The sequence below is a fragment of the Tenrec ecaudatus genome, chromosome 13 (genome assembly GCF_050624435.1).
Source record: "Tenrec ecaudatus isolate mTenEca1 chromosome 13, mTenEca1.hap1, whole genome shotgun sequence".
NCBI lineage: Eukaryota > Metazoa > Chordata > Mammalia > Afrosoricida > Tenrecidae > Tenrec > Tenrec ecaudatus.
This window is the reverse complement of record NC_134542.1, coordinates 109,787,761-109,805,434: the sequence shown is the minus strand read 5'-3', so window position 1 is coordinate 109,805,434 and position 17,674 is coordinate 109,787,761. Positions and strand designations below refer to the sequence as shown.

The window sequence follows — 17,674 nt, the reverse complement described above, 5'->3', positions numbered from 1 at the left end:
AGTTTAAATGTGCCTTTGGTGTAGCTCATAAGAATAGTTTCAAGTTACATACTTTATTGTATCACTCCCTTCCCCCTCCCCTGGATGATTCTCCCCAGAAGGATGCCAATGTGGCTTTGGAGGAAGCGTCGGAGGAGCCTAAGGCTGCTAAGCCTCTCTGTCTTCCGTGAACCTCCGCCCTCTTTCTCTGATTTCAACTGCACGTTCAGTTCCAAATCGCCCTGCTCTGCAGAGACACACTCTGCTAACATGCCAATGAAAAAACTAGCCGGGGAAATGAGTAAGGTGTGAACTGCAACATATTGCATATATGAGGACGTTGGCAGGCTTTTAAATGTAGATGAACCATGTAATAATGTCTGGAGGTAGCACAACCTAATTGTACAAAATCAAGCCATCTTAAGCCCCTTCTGCTTCATGCTGAGTACAATCTGAATCCATTTACACAGAAGGTAAGTAAGAAAGTAAGAGGTTTACCGTAGCAGGTCTTCTGGTCCGAGGAAAGCTTCATCAGGTGGGGGCACGCGCAAGCCGCGCTGCGATTGTGATTGATGAGACACATGTGAGAGCAGGGCCCTTTGCCGGCATTAGCTGCACACGGGTTGCGCGCTGTAATTACACCGTGAAATATTAGTGGTGGGGAAGGACGAATGGAGTAGAGAGCCTCTCGGGTTGACAGGGCCTATCCCTTTAATGATTCCAAGTGAAATTCCCTACTTCGCACGCATTACTAGTTGATTAATGTGACCCTAATAGACAATAGTGCTCAGTAATTACCTTAATAAAACCATTTTTCCTCCTCAAAGATTAAACAGCTAAGGTTATCATCTTCCGTTTCCTCTGAAAAGAATGGCAGGCAACCCGTTGCTTTATGCAAACATGTTTGTTTTTTAAGAAATTCATCTGAGTAACGATTCAAAATCATGATTGATTTTTGTGTGTAATCAACTCATGTAAACTTTATTGCAAACTTTGGGAGTTCTAATGGGTGTTATTTTCTTACCTACTACATAAAGGCTCCTTTCTGGCCTTCGCATGGCAGAAATGACTGTTACACATATATCATTTCTTCAAGACATTCAGAATTGTTTTGAATCAGGAGGCTTAGGAGAAGAAAGTTTACCTTCCTTCATAGGTCACCTACTTCTTTGTCATGTTTTTTGCTTTAGTAAATTCCATAACCATGCTTTCTCCCCATGCATATACTTATTATAGATTAGAAGTAAGTTCTGATTCACTGAAATTTAGAAGAGAATATTCTGTTTCATAGCACAATGTCATTGCCTCAATATTTTGTATATTTTCTCTAACATCATCTTAATTGACCAATAGCTATAATCATAAGTTTTATTTTTGTAGCACTTATCTAATACAATAAAACTCTCAGAAGTAGATGGCTAAATTTCAGCTAAAGTTATTTTTTTCTAACAGGTGAACCTATTTTCCAGAAGAGTTAATATCCTCTAAGGCTGGTTCTAAAGCACAAAGGAGAAAAATCATGAGGATATAATCAAATGAGAGAGGGAATGGGAAATTATCAAAATGCTATAAAGTGGCTTTTCACCCTTTTAGCAGTCCCCCACCCCCACCACGTCCCAGGGTGACTAAAAACACTCCATGTCTACGTTTGCTTTAAAATACTATTAAAACAATAATGGATCTATAAAGGAGATCACAAGAACTAGAAGCAACTTAAAAGAAAATCTTTAAGAACAACAAAAACTCAGAAAAGAGTGGAAACTGTAGTCCTTCAGATTTGTTTGTACTACTTCTTACTCACACAAAACCAGCACGACATGGCTGCTCTTTCTTCCCTCCTAACTGTGTACCCCTCGGATTTCCACCAACATGGCAGACTTGGAAACCCTAGGGACAGCTCCACGCTGTCCTATGGTGTCAGTCTGAATTGTAGTCGGTACACTGGCATTTGGTTTGATGAGATCTTTGTGTCTAAGAATTACAAGGTAGAGGAATAGTGATTGGTCAGCGTAAAGGTTACTGGAGAGGAAAGGACTTTCAGAAGATAAGGCAGAAGGAATAAGGTGCACTGTCAGAAAATCATTTAGATGCCAGGGTTAGGACTACAGAGCTGTGGTAAATATTAATAGAGAACCCAGACATGTCAACACTGGGTAAGATAAATAGTGCAACCACAAAGGAAATGCACAGAAAGAGAAATGAAGACCGGGTCAAGACCATGCACTTGGTGTGGCTCTCCTGGCTATAGTCGTTATACAATTCCCACTGAACAGGAGCATGTAAACAAGGTGCAGCAGACTCTACCCCTGGGCTTGATCAGTGCTGCCATTCCAGTGGCGAGCAGGTGCGCCATCTAGGAGCAGGAAGAGCGCATCCCGTGACCATCAAGAGAAGAGCCACCAGCTGAGTGCACTTGTGATCACTGTCTGAAGGGTTGGCAGTGGTGTGTGAAGGGACAACAGAACCAGAGCCAACAGAGGCCCCAGCACTGATACTCTGAGACGCCACAAAGAGCTCCTGGCCCACGGAATGAATGAAGTGACGTGTCTTCTCACCGGAAACTGGCTTCCAGAGTGGAGACCCCCACGGACATTTATTAGCACCGAAAGGGAATTGTAAGAGGTGCCCCGGCGACGGCGCAGAGGCCTGGTGGCTGAGAGGCTTGGCCACAGATATAAGTGCCTGCCAGCATGGCTGACAAGAGGTGCTGAGGATGCAGAGCAGCATCCTTAAAGGTTTCTGTCCTGACTTGTAATAGGATAACTTCCCTAAGAAACCTCGCGAGCACGGATATTGGCTGTGAGTTCTGGGTGGCTGTTGGAGGAGGGTCTCAAACGCAGCTGCCGGGTCTGGTGCTCGCTGTGGAAGGGCCAGTTGGTGTCAGTGGAGGATGCAGACTCGCGGGGGTTGAGGAACCCCCTTGGGAGAGGCGGAGGCGGGTTTTCCTTCCCCATGGCGTGGCTGACTTGGCCCCCGCGCCATTTTCTTAGAGGAGTGAGAGGGAGAGGAAGCAGGAAGGCAGGGGATAAATGTTCAAAAACGTTGACACCGGAAATGCTTTTCTACTTAACAGAATGAAAAGTATCATCTGAGGCACGTGCAATCAATGCCGCTTTGGCGCGTCATCTCAGCATCTTATGGTTGTGATGAAATCCATTAGAAGGAGAAAGATAAGGTGCTGCATTGCTACATGCATACAAAAGTGTGGGTGGGAGGGCGAGATTTTGCAGCTAAATATTTGTATTCACAGTATTACAAAGTACAATTCATAATGGTTTGTATTTCACCCTGAAAAATCTGCAAGAATTTCTTACTTTATTTTTCATCTCTTCTCACCTTGAAAGAATGCAGTTTAAAACTTAAAAGTTTCCTTTTACATTAGAATACATTCACCTATCATAATTACCTGATTACTACTGTTCATTCCCACTACTCACATTTTAATATAAATCAGAGTTTAGCAAATGACTACTGAGGCAAATTTGATCTACCGTCTGCTTTTGTAAATAAAGATTTATTGGGATAGAGCCATATTCATTAGTTTGCCTATTACCTATAACTCCTTTCATATTACAATATCAGACTTGAGCAGTTTCATCCAAGGGTCATATAGCCAGAGACGTTCTTAGAATATCTGGTATCTGGTTCTTTTTAGATGATGTTTGCCAACCCCTGATATAAAGCGATTAACTATTTTATGAAAAATATTGTTGAAAAATCCAACATCAAAATGTAGCTTATAAACTCTTGTAACAACAAGGCTATCCCATTTACTTTTATCAGTAAATGGGGAAAGTTGACCATTCATTTGGAGGGCTATAAAACAACCTTCAAAGATGCCATTCAAAAACTGCTCTCCTAGTAATTCATATCATCTAAACTCAAGGTGACCAAAGACCATCAGAGATAACTCTAATCTCTCTTCTAAAAACCATTCAATAAATATTTATTAAGCAATTAAAAATATTGCTCCTGGTGCTATGAAACAATCTAGAATGTAAGAGTAGAAAAATCATAATTGCAAAAAAGAATTGAAGGCTCTACACTCCCATCCCATTCTACGGTCAAATGGCTCAATTTAAACCCTCTACATCCCTAGCTTGCAATGATCTCTTAATTACTCATCTTAGATACCTTGGTTTTAAGTTTCACACAAACACAGACTACATCATATATCTGCCTTTCTAATTACCCTGGAAGACTCCCCAAAGCCTCGGGCTTTTCTTCCTACCCTAAGACGCCGCAGCTCGCCCAGACAGGTATAAAATCTGTTTCTATTCACCCTACACTTCTTTATCCTCACCTATTTTCTGTTGAGAGCAAAACAAGAAGTAAAAAGAATGATTTGCAAGTTAAAGTGTTTTGATCCTGGAAGACTGATGACCTCTTTAATAAAAGCATACTCATATGTAGTAAGTTTTCAAGACACATGGACTTCCTGTACCATTTGTGTCTTATTTGGACGATCTCCTCTTTCAACATATAATTCTTCTAACCTTGAGTGACCCCTGTGATCATATCACTGGTACACTGGGGCACAGGCAACGCCAGAGCCTTTTCTGAACACATCAGTCTTTTCCAGGCACAGCTACCACGTTTACATACACAACACACATAAGTAACCATGAGCCATTCATTGCTTCCCACTACAGACTAGCCGTGTCCACTACGGCACTGTGACTTTCTTCTCTAGAATTCCATCATCTTTTTATAATGACTTTCCTTTGTGAACTATCTCAAGTCACTCCTTTCTGAAGAGATCTTTCCTAAGGAGTTCAGGCTAATCACTTTCTCTCAGCACTGCATGTTCGTTTCAATGATTGAGGATACAAAGCACTGGTCTTTAAATCAACTTTTGAAATTAGTTATAAGCAGCATAATGTGCAAACAGTTAACCTACATTTTTATTAATCAATCAATATGGAATTTGAGACTACCCAGCTGGAGACATAGACCTGATGATTTACTTGTGGAAACCCAGTCGTTGAGAGCCCATGGGGCACTATTCTACTCTGACACACTTGGGATGGCCATGGGGCAGAAGATACTCTACAACAATAGGTTTGGGTTCAGAGAAGCCATTAGACAATATACTGTTTGCTGTCTGAGTCAATTACTCTTGCCAAGATTCCATAATTTAGCAATCTATGCGTCTGGCTATAATCCCATTTTGGAAGGTGAGCTCTTATAGGATACCAGGTGGAGTGTATTCTTAGTCAATGTAATTTCACTGTCCTCTATTTTCTTGGGGGGTTGGGTGTGCTGGAAGCGAGATAACTATTACAACCACGGCTCCCTCTGTAAATAAAGTAATCTCAGAAGCAGACATTTACTGAGAAAGCCCAGGGCCATTGGAAAAGAGCATGTTTGACATCTCTGTCTGAGGTGGCTGAAGCCAAGGCCAGAGGTACCAGAGACTCCAAGCACGGATTTGATGGACCAAGCCAAGGAGCCAGACTGAGACTAGAAACCGAGGTAACAAACTCATGAGGCAGAACAGGAAGAGTGTCGCTGAAACTGAGACTGTGAGGCCAATCAACTGGCAAGGTTCCCAGTGCATGAAGGCAGATGCTGAGGTGAGGACCACAGAGAGACCTGGCTGCTGGCTGAGGAGAGGTGTTGCTGGTGATGTAATGACTGTGTCCTTACTTGTACTGATCCTGACGTTTGGTACCCTATTAACTTCACTTATGAAACCTCAAAATTGTGACTACTGTCTGTGAGTGTGTTCATTGCAAGCGATTACTGAACCCAGCATGGTGTCAGTCAGGGTGTGACGTAGCACCTATGGAGAATAGAGCTTTCCTCCAGTTCCTGAATGTTTCCCTCCCCCCCCCCCCCCACTACCATGATCCGAATTCAACATTGCAAGTCTGGATGGAACAGGGGTTGCACGCTGGTGCGGGTGGGGGCTGGAGGTGCGGGGAATCCGGGGTGGATGATGCTTTCGGGACCAGGGGTGTGAGGGGCGATGCTGGGAGAGTAGAGGGTGAGTGGATTGGAAAGGGGAAACTGATTACAAGGATCTGCATGTGACTTCCTCCCTGGGGGACTGACAACAGAAAAGGGGGTGAAGGGAGACGCCAGGTAGGGCAAGATATGACAAAATAATCATTTATAAATGATCACGGGCTCATGAGGGAGGGGGGAGCGGGGAGGGAAGGGAAAAAAGAGGACCTGATGCAAAGGGCTTAAGTGGAGAGCAAATGCTTTGAAAATGATGAGGGCAAAGAATGTACAGACGTGCTTTATACAATTGATGTATGCATATGTATGGATGGTGATGAGTTGTATGAGTCCCGAATAAAATGTTTAAAAAAAAAGTAGAATTCTGTGGGAGGAAGATCAGAATCAAAATAAGTAAAGAAGGGTGATGGGTAGAGCATGGCAACAAGTCTGACGCTCCCTTATGACATGGGGAAGGCAGAGGAGTCAAATAGGGCGCTCCTGCACTGTGTCCACACTGTTTATTTTCTAAGGAGCCCTGGTGGTGGTATTGGACTGCTAACTACAAGGTCAATGGTTCAAATCTACCAGCCTCTCCAGAGGATACACATGAGACTAGCAGTCCCATGAAAAATTACAGGTCCTAAATTTGAAGCAGCTAAATGGCAGTGGAATGGACACTATTTTTCAATTTGTCTGCGAAATATGCATTTTACATCAGTATACACTACTTGTTGTAGTTAAGCCAGGTTTGGCAAGCTTTTTATGTAAAATAGCAGATAGTAAATATTTCCAGTGTCACAGGACCTCTGCTCTTGACAGTTCTGGCATTATAAAGTTGAAAGCAGCAATAAACAAGACAGGAACAAGTGGGTGTAGCTGCTTATTTCTATGTATTTATTTTTAAATAGGGAGTGAGCTTAATTTATTTCAAGGCTCAATTGATCAAACTCTGAGCTAGCTTATAATATTATGCAGGCAGGTACTGTGCCTTATACACATACACAATATATTTTTCATAATACCATGACTGTGGTATTTATTTTTTAGTTAGGCTTAAGGGTATTTGAATTTGTATGCATGCTTATCAATGTACGTATGTAAGTTTGTCATGTAAAATAGCAGCAATCTAAAAATTCGAGATTCTAGTTGATGCCATAAAGCACATCGCAGGTTCAATGAGATCAATCTATGTTTGCAGTACTTTATAGTAGAACCAATCATTAATTATGCATTCACACAAGACTGTGAAGAAATATCATTACAAATAATTTTACATTTCACGCAAACAACATTCATTTAGAGTCCATTTCTCACCAGAAAAAAATTATCCAGTAAATTCAAATAAAACATATGCAAATGTTGAAATCAGAAATGATATTTAAGAACCTAGTCAAATTGTGCCAGAAGTAGAAAGTTGATAGAATCTAATTTCTTATATAAAATTATTGAAAAAGGGTTTTGCTTGTACGCTACAAAGAGTGTATATATTATTTATTTCCTGCTAAAGGAGAATTTATTTTTTAATGAATGGTATTTCAGAAATTCTATGCAGTTACACCCTGAACCTTAATGCACACTTTTTACAAAACAAATATCTTCAAACTATAACATTAATATTTGACATTGAAGAACTGAAGGGAATTTATCATTTAAAAATATAAATAATTAATTGTTGCTTTAGTTTCCCCAGATTCCAGCCTGGCTAATTATGTAGATGAAGCTTGCATTTTGTAGGGATTCATGTTATACTGGCCTCGATTTTTAGGAGACAAGATATATTATATCTGAAAATCTTTCGGATTTTCCATAGATACCTGTTCTTCAACAGGTCAATTTTCAAAAGCTGTAAATATTATTTCTATTATTTATTTAGAATTCTGCATAAAAGGGTGGAAACAACCCTGAAATTTCATATTGTATCTGTAGATCAAGGATATCTTAACAGATCAATAATCTTTCACTCATCCTCAGGAGATGCTATTCTTTAGGGACTCTTCATTGCTGTTTATTGCCCTTGCTCTGCGTTGAAAGAGCAGACATTTGTCTTAGAACAATTTCCATGATAACAGCAATCCAATCGCCACAATCAGCATTTGTATCTAGGACAGTTGTTCTCAAGCAGCAACAGTGAGAATAAGCAGTGTCTTCTGCCAGTTATCATTTGCAAATTTCTGGTGATGCTTTTGGTTTACACGTCAGGGCACCGTGGACATCTAGAGAGTAGAGGCCAGAGATCCGATACGCAAACTAAAATGTACGGGCACATATTCCACCAGGAGGAATCATCCCATTCAAAATGTGGAACGCTCTGGGGTTGAAGTACCTTGATCTAGGAACGGTGTAACACATTCTGCAGTCTAAGGCATCTGCAGGAAGAGTTCGAACGTGCTTACAATTTGTGTGAATTGGGCAGCTATATATATATATAAATACCAAAGAAAAAGTAAATTAATGATTCCTCTCTGGCCAATGAGAAGCTCCAGAAGTGCTGTTGGGTTAGCATTGACTAACTGCAAGGTAGGTGATTCAAATCCACCATTGAACTCAGGAGAGAACGATACCATACATACTCGTGTATAAGACGAGTTTTTCAGCACATTTTTACGCCGTTTTTGTGATAAAATTCGGTTCCTTGGCTGATATTCAGGTCGGCTTATACTTGAGCACATAGGTAGGTCTGTGTACTTATTTTGACCAAGATGTGCAACGCTTCAGCGACCCTACATAAGGGTTGCTGAGTTAGAATTGACTTAATTACAGAGGGATTGCTCCAAAATAAGCTGTATAGCAGCTTGAGTTTTTTTTAAACCAAAAAAATGAAGCTAATCTTACTCCTTTGTGAAAATTAATTTCCAAAGCTATGATTTACCTTTTGGTCTGTGCAGATGGATGCATTCTGTGAAAGTGTGCTTCACATCACCCCACTGTTTCGCAAGCCACCAATAGAACCTGATTTCCACAACCACGGGAATCCGACGCGGTGTTTGCTTTTAGGAGACTAGCATCGAGCGTGTGTTATTGTGAGCTGGGCCTTTCAAGAAGCAGAGTGCACACCAAGCAGCCAGCGCTCACTTGGTTCATCTCCTTCCCTGGGAAATCCCTTCTGCCTTTTAGCATCACGCTGTCACATCTTTGAACTGTGTCTGTGAACACTAGGTGTGCGTGTTATGTTAGGTTCTCACATCTTACTTGGTAAGTTTTTGCAGGTTATTTTCTATAAGTCTGGGAACGATCAAACATTTTCCCCACTGTGGTCAAGTGCAATAGTTTAAATCAGGCTCTTGTATTTCTCTGAGGAGCCCTGGGGGTGTGGTGATTGGGCTGCTAACCTCAAGGTCAGCAGTTTGAAACCACGAGCTACTCTCCAGGAGAAAGAAGAGGCTTTCTGTCCTTGTAAAGAGGGCCAGTCTTGGGAACCCACCAGGCCATTCATCTTGTTCTGCCGGGTCAGCGTGACTCGGATGGCCTGGATGGCAGGGAGTGGGAGAACACTTATTTTTCTATACTTCCTGCCCAATGAGGGGCGGGGGTCTTGTCAGTAAAGTGCAGAGTGAGTTTTACCATTCTTAAGAAGAGCCAGCTGAGAAGTGAGATCAGAGATTCCTGCGACAAGAACAACAGCAACAACATGGCAAAGCCTGATGCACTATCCCTGTGGAAGCAGTGGCGGCAGCAGAGGCACTCAAGACGCCACGTTACGACAGAGCAAAGGATCTGAGACCTTGATGTGGGCGCCGAGCGTAAGGCAGGCTTCCTGCTCCACCCAGGCAGAAACCCAGCGGCTCCTCATCTGCCTGCCGGAGGGGACCAGAGAGACTCCCCAGCTCACTCAAATGAGGTGCTGCTGTGGACGAAGCCTCCGTCTGAAAGATTTCTGACCCTGGCTCGTGTTCACGTCCAGGATGGCTCCTCTGAGAGGTATCCGTGATTGCTGGCATTGCCTGCGAGTTCTCTGTGTCCTTTGCAGCCGATTGTCAAACCCGGCATGAGAGGACTAGCAGGCGCCTGTTAAGAGAGGGGTGACGGGTGCAGGTGTCTGCCTTGTGACAACTGGCTTCCCGCGGGTGTGGAGTTGGACCCTCTCTCTTGCCACCGTGATGAGTCCTGGCGGTGTGTGTAGTGGGTTCCACCTGGGCTGCTAATGACAGACTCAGCAGTTCAAAACCAACAGGCTCTCCTCAGGAGAAAGATGAGGCTCTCTTGCATAGATGCCCTGTTTTGGAAACTGGCGGTGCTGCTTCACTGTGCCCTAAAGGGTCACTGTGCGTCACAGGCAACTCGATGGCAGTGAGTGGAGGGAGCTCTCCTTCTGAAGCCAGTGGAAGCCAGCTGTCGCCCCACGCCATTCCCTCAAACATACACCTGTACGGGAATTACTCCATCACTCACCATCTTTTTGGTTTTCAATAGGTTTCTTGCGGTTATTGGGAAAACTGCATTTTGCCAAAGAATTCATGCCAAAAATTATGATCAGGCTTTCAGGTGAACAAAAATGAACAAACAAAACAAACCTGTTCATAATATAGTTTCACAATGATGTCAAAGAAAGAATCTTTGAGAAGTTAAGTAAGTGGTTGCCTGTGTATGCATTTGGTATTGGGCTTGGGAGCCGACGTGTTACCAGAGTAAGGGACGAGGGAAGACAGTAGGTGTCTTCCTATCGACACAGAGGAGGAGGGAGTGAAAGGTCATGGGCAAGTTTACACTTCCTTTCTTTTCTGCGTTCTGCATTTCCATTGTCTCTTCCACCAGACTCCTTGCTATAGACCCTAACACCTCACGAAAGAAGTGTTAGCAGTTTCCTCAAGTCTCTCAGCTCCCTCGCCGTGTGCATAGCGCCTGGCTTTCCCTTCAGGAGAAGCGCGAGGCTCTCGGTCCCGTGAAGATAGACAGGCCTCTGCGGGATAGCGATGACTGAACGGACTCCATCACCATGGGTCGGCTCAGCTGGTGTGACCTTTCACTTCAACTCCGAATTCTTATATCCTTCCCATTCTTGGTATACAGTGCAAGTAAAGTGGGAACATTTTGATTCAACTAGTTCATGCTAACTTAAGCTTTTTTTTTTATAGAAAACCTGGCATTTTAACATTGGAATGCATGTTCAATTGAATCGAGCTCCAACTGAGAGTGTATGAGGGGGTTGCACAAAGTTTGCAGGAAAATGGTAAATCCATGGATTTTTCCCCGTGAACTTGTGAAGTTCCCCAGTTTAAGTTTAAAGATTAAAAGATACTCTGAATACTGTAGGGAGAAAATATGTTTGTGTTTTGTTTGTCCATTTTGGTTTTACTGAGTTAATACGTAGGAATGCAGAACATATCCACAAGCTCAAACTGTGTTGCTGTAGAATCGTGCTCTTTGTTTCTGTAGCTCCTAAGACCATCTTTCTTATCTTTTCTTATACATCTGGTTACTTAAAAATATAGTCCTATTATTTAATGACATATACTTTCCCTAAGAAGATTTGGTAATTGATACTAATAACTAACCTCAGACATATTTATGTTCATTAGGGTGTACACAAATGATTACACAAAAATTAATCTCATTAAAATTATGATGGGCTATCCTCTAAATTGTCAAATAAAATGAATGATCTACTTCTAAGTACTAACTTTTTCCTTCTCCCGAATGTTGGTGTTTTTCAAAGCTCCAACTTAGCTCTGTCCTCATTTAATGCAATATTCTTCGGAAGTGTCATCTTTTTGGTTGATTTTTTAACCTAATGTAATGATTCCCAAAGTGTTAGCTCCAGCCTATAATCCTCTTGCTTTTTAAACTCTGAATATTCATTTGTGTTCCAGAAGTACATAAAATTCTATAAACAAGAATTTTAATTTTTTTTCAGGTGTCAGCAAACTATGCCTAACAGACTAAAATTAACCTATGAGTACTTCTATTTTTTTAAAGGTTGAAGAAAATGAATTGGGTAATGATATTTTATGATGCATAAAAACTGTATGAAATTCAAATATCAGTATTATTGGAACACAAATCACTGTACTGTATTAGAACACAATCGTAACCACTCATCTTCCAACTGGCTGCTTTCATGCCACCGTAGCAGAGTTGAGAGGTTGAAAGGTTTTTCACAGAAACTTTGCAAATCTTTCTATTAAAATCACTCCCGTGGTGTCTGTGTCACATGTAGGTTGCGAAGATAATTACAGAAACTAAAAATGCAGAGCCAGGCCAAATTCCTGCTTCTCTCTGCAGGAACCTCTCTTCCACCCACAATTCATCAATTTTTTGTCTCTTGAAATAATCTCATTGTGGTCTGACCATGACCAATATTTTTTCCCATTTAATCACCTCCTTACTTAGAGCTACGGAGGCCTAGTGTTTATGAATTGGGCTGCTCACTGCAAGGACGGCAGTTCAAAACTACTAGATGCTCTCCAGGAGAGAGATGGGCCTTTCTGCTCCCCAAGAGAGTTACAGTCTTGGACAGTCACAGGGACAGTTTGGCCTGTCCTAGGGGTAGCTATGAGTGTGATGAACTCTATGGTTAAAATAAAAAAAGAAAGAAGGTGTTTTGGTTATTTTGTTTGTTGCTTATAGCTACTCGGTTTGCACATGATTAAATAACTTCTCTTAGGTAACAAGGTTAGTGAGTGACAAATGGAAGAATCGAAAGAGATGGTCTTAATCCAAGGATTATTTTTTACAGAACCACCCCTCTGCTGTCTTTTAAAATATATTTATTTTGTTCATGGATTGGAAATCTATCTATAATATGAATTATCTTAGTTTATCTTGATTGTTAATTTATGTTTTCCCATCTAAAAATATTAATTCCAAGAAGGCAATAAATTTCCCTGTCTATATTTTCAATCTCCAGTGTACATGTATCAATACTACCTGACTCTCTACTGCCATCTGTTGGTATGATATAAAGATGCCTAAGAGAGTTTCATTAAACATAAATTCAGTGTCTACTGCCTAGGGGAAAACAAACAAACAAACAAACCCTCAAAATCATTGCCATCGAGCGATTTCTGACTCACAGACCCTATAGACCAGAGTAGAACCGCCCCCTCACAGTTTCTGAGATTATACCTCCTTATGGAAGTAGAAAGCCTCATTTTTCTCCCAGAAAGCAGCTATTGGTTTTGAACTGCTGACCTTGGAATAGAGTCCAGTGTGTAACCCACTAGACCACCAGGCCCTCCTGTCTTGAAAGTGGTGAAACAAAAAGTAGGTAAACAATAAAACTGGAGTCAGATGCCCTGGCTTGACATTAAACCCAAGTTATATAATATGATTATATAATTAAGTCTGCTCATCTATTTAAAAAAAGGTTTCCAACAGGCTTAATCATGGAAGTACAGAGAGGATTCTCAAGTTTTAGCTGCCATTTGTATTCTGCTATTTGGTGGCACTGTTATAAATATTTAAGGTAGGCTACAAACATCATACAAGGAAATAGATGACTCTTCCCTTCTTGAAATCTGTCACAATCGAGTCGGGTGTATATGGCAGAGTTAGAGAAAGATGACACAACCATATATAAGCACTGAGTACTAGGAAAGTCCTTGTGCTGTTACCATGAATGTGGGAGAGGTGAACTTTGAGTTTGGACAAGAATCGAAGAGTGGTATGTCAATTTGCAGTGGGAGGCTTCATTGAATGAAGATTATTTTTGTTAAGAACTAAGAAAACCACGATGCAAACTTACATCTTCCTGATTACACATTTATGAACATGAAACCATTTTTACTCAATGTTTTATCCTCCAGATCCAGGTCTCATTATCCTAAGAACCACTACAGTGCCTGTGTTAGTCTGGGTAGACTAGAGAAACAAATGCAGGGAGGCTCATGTGTGTATAAGAAAAAGGCTTTATATACAAGAGCAACTGAATATTGTGAAAACATCCCAGCACAGTCCAGATCAAGACCACAAGTCCAATATTAACCCATATGTCTGATACCCATCTCTAAAGTCCTCTTCAGACTCACACAACACATGCATTGATGCCAAATGCAGGAGGATCACAGACCTGTGAGGTGGAAATATTGTGGATCTAATGGTATAAATATCTGAATGTGGCAGGGGTCTCTGTGCGGCTTCCCCAGCTCCCAGGGTGTAGCGCCAAGTGTTCTGTCAGTAGAACATCTCTTAGGGAGTAAGCAGAAAGAAGCAAGCGCCTCCCAACTCCAAGGGGGAAATATAGGACTTCCAAGAATTCCCAGGTGAAGGCCATGCCCACACAGAGGCCTCCTTGGTTATAGCTTTATTGACAGGTTGGACTCCACTCCTCCACTTGTAATCCTTTCAAATTGACACCAGTTTATGTAACTACCACCGTGCCTTATTAAGGAATTATTGTGAAGTGTTTTTTTCCCCTTGTTACTGCTGTTATTTCTTCACACATTTAAATGTATTCAATGGATCATTGTATTTAACTGATAAAAGTATATTTAGATTCTATGAATTCATAGATATAAATTACTTAATTTCATTATAAAAGGAAATCTTCAATTTTTGTGCAAGCAGCCATCTAGCTCAGAAGCAACAAAGCCCACATGGAAATGCACCAGCATATGTGATCATGAGGCATCAAAGAACAAAAAATCATATTGAGAATGAGGGACAGTGCACAGTGGGCACCCAAAGCCCATATGTAGACAACTGGACATCCCCTTACAGAAATGTCACAGGGAGGAGACTAACCAGTCAGGGTGAAGTACAGCAACGAGGAAATGTACAACTTTCCTCTAGTTCTTAAATGATTCCTCCCCTCCACTGTCATGATCCAATTCTACCTTACAAATCCAGCTAGACAAGAGGATTTACACTGGTACATATAGGAACTGGAAACACAGGGAATCCAGGACAGATAATCCTTTCAGGACCAGTGGTTAGAGTGGCAATACTGAGAGGGTGGAGGGAAGGTGGGGTCGAAGGGGGGAACCGATTACAAGGATCTATATATAATCTCCTTTCTGTGGGACAGAAAACAGAAAAGTGGGTGAAAGGAGACATTGGACAGTGTAAGACATGACAAAATAATAATAATTTATAACTTATCAAGGGTTAAAGAGGAAGAGGGTGTCAGGGAGGGGGGGGGAGGAAATGGGGAGCTGACACCAAGGGAACAAGTAGAAAGCAAATGTTTTGAGAATGATGATGGCAACAAATGTACAAATGTGCTTGACACAATGGATACATGTATGGATAATGACAAGAGTTGTATGATCTCCAAAAAATGATTTAAAAAAAAGAAAGCAGAAACTATTGAAAAATAAGGGGAAAAATTTTAAAATATATTTATTTAATTAATTTCATTGATAAAGGAAGGAGCTCTAGTTGCTTAAAGAACAACATTCTCATATGCAGAAATGTTCTAGGAGGCTGTTATTGTGGGTGTGAGATAGTTATGGTTTATTGTGCCAAACGGGCCAATAAACATATGTGGGGTTAATTGAAGGGCAGAGAGATAAATGACTCAGTGAGCCTCCCCTTTCCAGTTCTCGGGTCTCTTGCTTTCTGATGATCGGACCAGGGTGCAGCTGCCTTAGCCAGTTCCCTGTTTCAGCTGGCAATGCTCACTTCCTGCAAGACATCCCCAAGGAGAAGCCACATGGATCTACTCCGATGCAGCCCTGGGTGCTGGAGCAGCCGTGTGGAGACCCTGCCAGCGCTGAGATGCTCACACGTTCACTGACTCGGCTTTCCTCCTGCATTTGGCGTCATTGCATGTGTTTTGTGAGATGGAGAAGGACTTTGTGGATTGGTGGAGGGCATATGGTCTAATGTCAGACTTATGGGCTTGGACAGCACTGGGTTGGGATGCGGGTTGCTTGCTGCTCACCCGGTGGGAAGAATGCATAGTACAAAAGCTTCTCTTAGTGGAGCCTTTTTCCGGTTTTTTTTGGGGGGGGTACTTCGTCATATATATTTGTATATATACGTATATACACGATACAAGGGAATAAATGCCTCTCCAGTCTTTCAGTCCTTCACAATCATGAGGGATAGAGGACAGAGTTAGGAAGCATATGGGAGCAGCATACAGAAACCTGAGGCATTATGAAAGCAGGGCATGGTGGGTAAAAGCGTAATGCTTAGTTGCTTGACATTGAGTCCCCGTGAGAGCTAGCACTCACTTCACACCCTTCTCGACCACTTCGCTTTTCCACAGGGGTTAGCGGGTGTCCCCAACTTCTTTTTACTTCCGCCGTCCCCCTTTCGCAATCTCATCTCCACTTTAACGCACTAAGGGAGGTTAGTACAGATGTCACTCATAACACCATGTTCAAACCTCTAGACACATTTCTGGGCTTCTCTGGAGACCAAAGTAGTAAGACGGAGGCAACTCCATATCGAGCTGCTTGGCCCAGGTCCCTTCTCCTGCTTCAACGCGAAGAATCCACGACTGCTATTCCTGGAGAATATCTGATTAGTCATGTTGCCTTTCTCTCTTCAAAGCACGGTTGGATTTACTCTGCTAATATTGCCTTTCGGACTTTGGTATCAATAGGCACAATTTTAATTGTAGTTATTTCCTATCAATCTACTTTCCCTGTTCCCCTAGAAATGAAAAGGACTTTAAAGGTAAAAACCAAACAAAACAAAAGCCACCCCACGTGTCCAGTAATGAGAGAGAAATGTGTGCCCTTGATGGATCCTTACTTGTAATAAACTGATATCAAAACTTTCATTAATTTCTCACTTGGTGAATGAGAGAACCTCAAAGACTATTTCTAACCTCTATATTTTATGAAAACATATTTCTATTGTATAGCAGAGGCTATCATATACTTTTAAATTTTATTATTTTTTCATGAACCTCACATTATTATTCACCAGAGAATAGGATACTGGTATTGTTATACTTGTGTTCATGCTGAGTCTTTGCCACCATTTTCTTTGTAATTCTATCCTTGATAATGGAAGTGTCGAGGTATTCTGACATCTTTTTCTCCTAGAAGTGGACGTGTTACTCCACTGAAGCAGATAAACAGGATAGATAATGATTGTTATGTGCTCAGTGATCCTTATAATCAGAAAAAGTAGAATGTTCTCTTATAATTCTTAAAATTGGAAATGAGCCGCATTTCATTTAGGAAAATAGCAAGTTCACATTAAAGGTGACATTCTCTAAAAGCATATAAGGACTACAATAACTTCGCTTAACCCTGGGAAGATATGTTGCATGGCATGCACTGAATAGAAAGATGGGTATTTTATACAAAGTGTGAAAGTCACATCTAAATGATCTTTTCACTTAAGCAAAGATGCCCAAGGACACCTTTCTCCAACCCAATGCATTACATCGATTTTCTTACTCCCGTTCTCCATATAACGAATTTCCAGGAAAGCTTGAGAGTATAGTGTTCCTTCTCATTCTGTGAATTTGCTACAGGATATGCCAACACGGGCAAATCAGACAGCGTGGTGAGGAAATGAAATAGATCGATCCTACTTTAAGGGAGGGAAGCGATGTAATATAGTACAATTCTCTTCTTACCCTGATTTTAAAAACATAATTCCTACAAAACACCAAACAACCTAAGTGACAAAATGATAGCTACGCGAAGGTTGCTTGCCTTCCAAAAATTAAAACTAGTTCCATCCCAGAAGTGGTGGTCATACTCATACAATGTATTTTTTTTCTTTTGTCTGTTTTCTTTCTATGAATAAGATATCCTTCTTGTTGAAGGAAATTTTTAGAGAAGAATACTTTTTCTTTGTGTGAAAAAATATTGCAGGTCAGAATCACCTTTTTGCTTTATTA

The 17,674-nt window shown here is 41.3% G+C and overlaps 1 protein-coding gene across 1 annotated transcript in view; it reads right to left on the bottom strand.

Moving 5' to 3' along the window:
- Nucleotides 1–17,674, bottom strand: part of LRP1B (LDL receptor related protein 1B) — a 1,653,255-nt gene that overhangs the window by 650,527 nt on the left and 985,054 nt on the right. Inside the window, exon 28 of the mRNA XM_075529151.1 lies at nt 478–609. Coding sequence (XP_075385266.1) covers nt 478–609 — 132 coding nt within the window. The remainder of the gene's footprint in view (nt 1–477; nt 610–17,674) is intronic.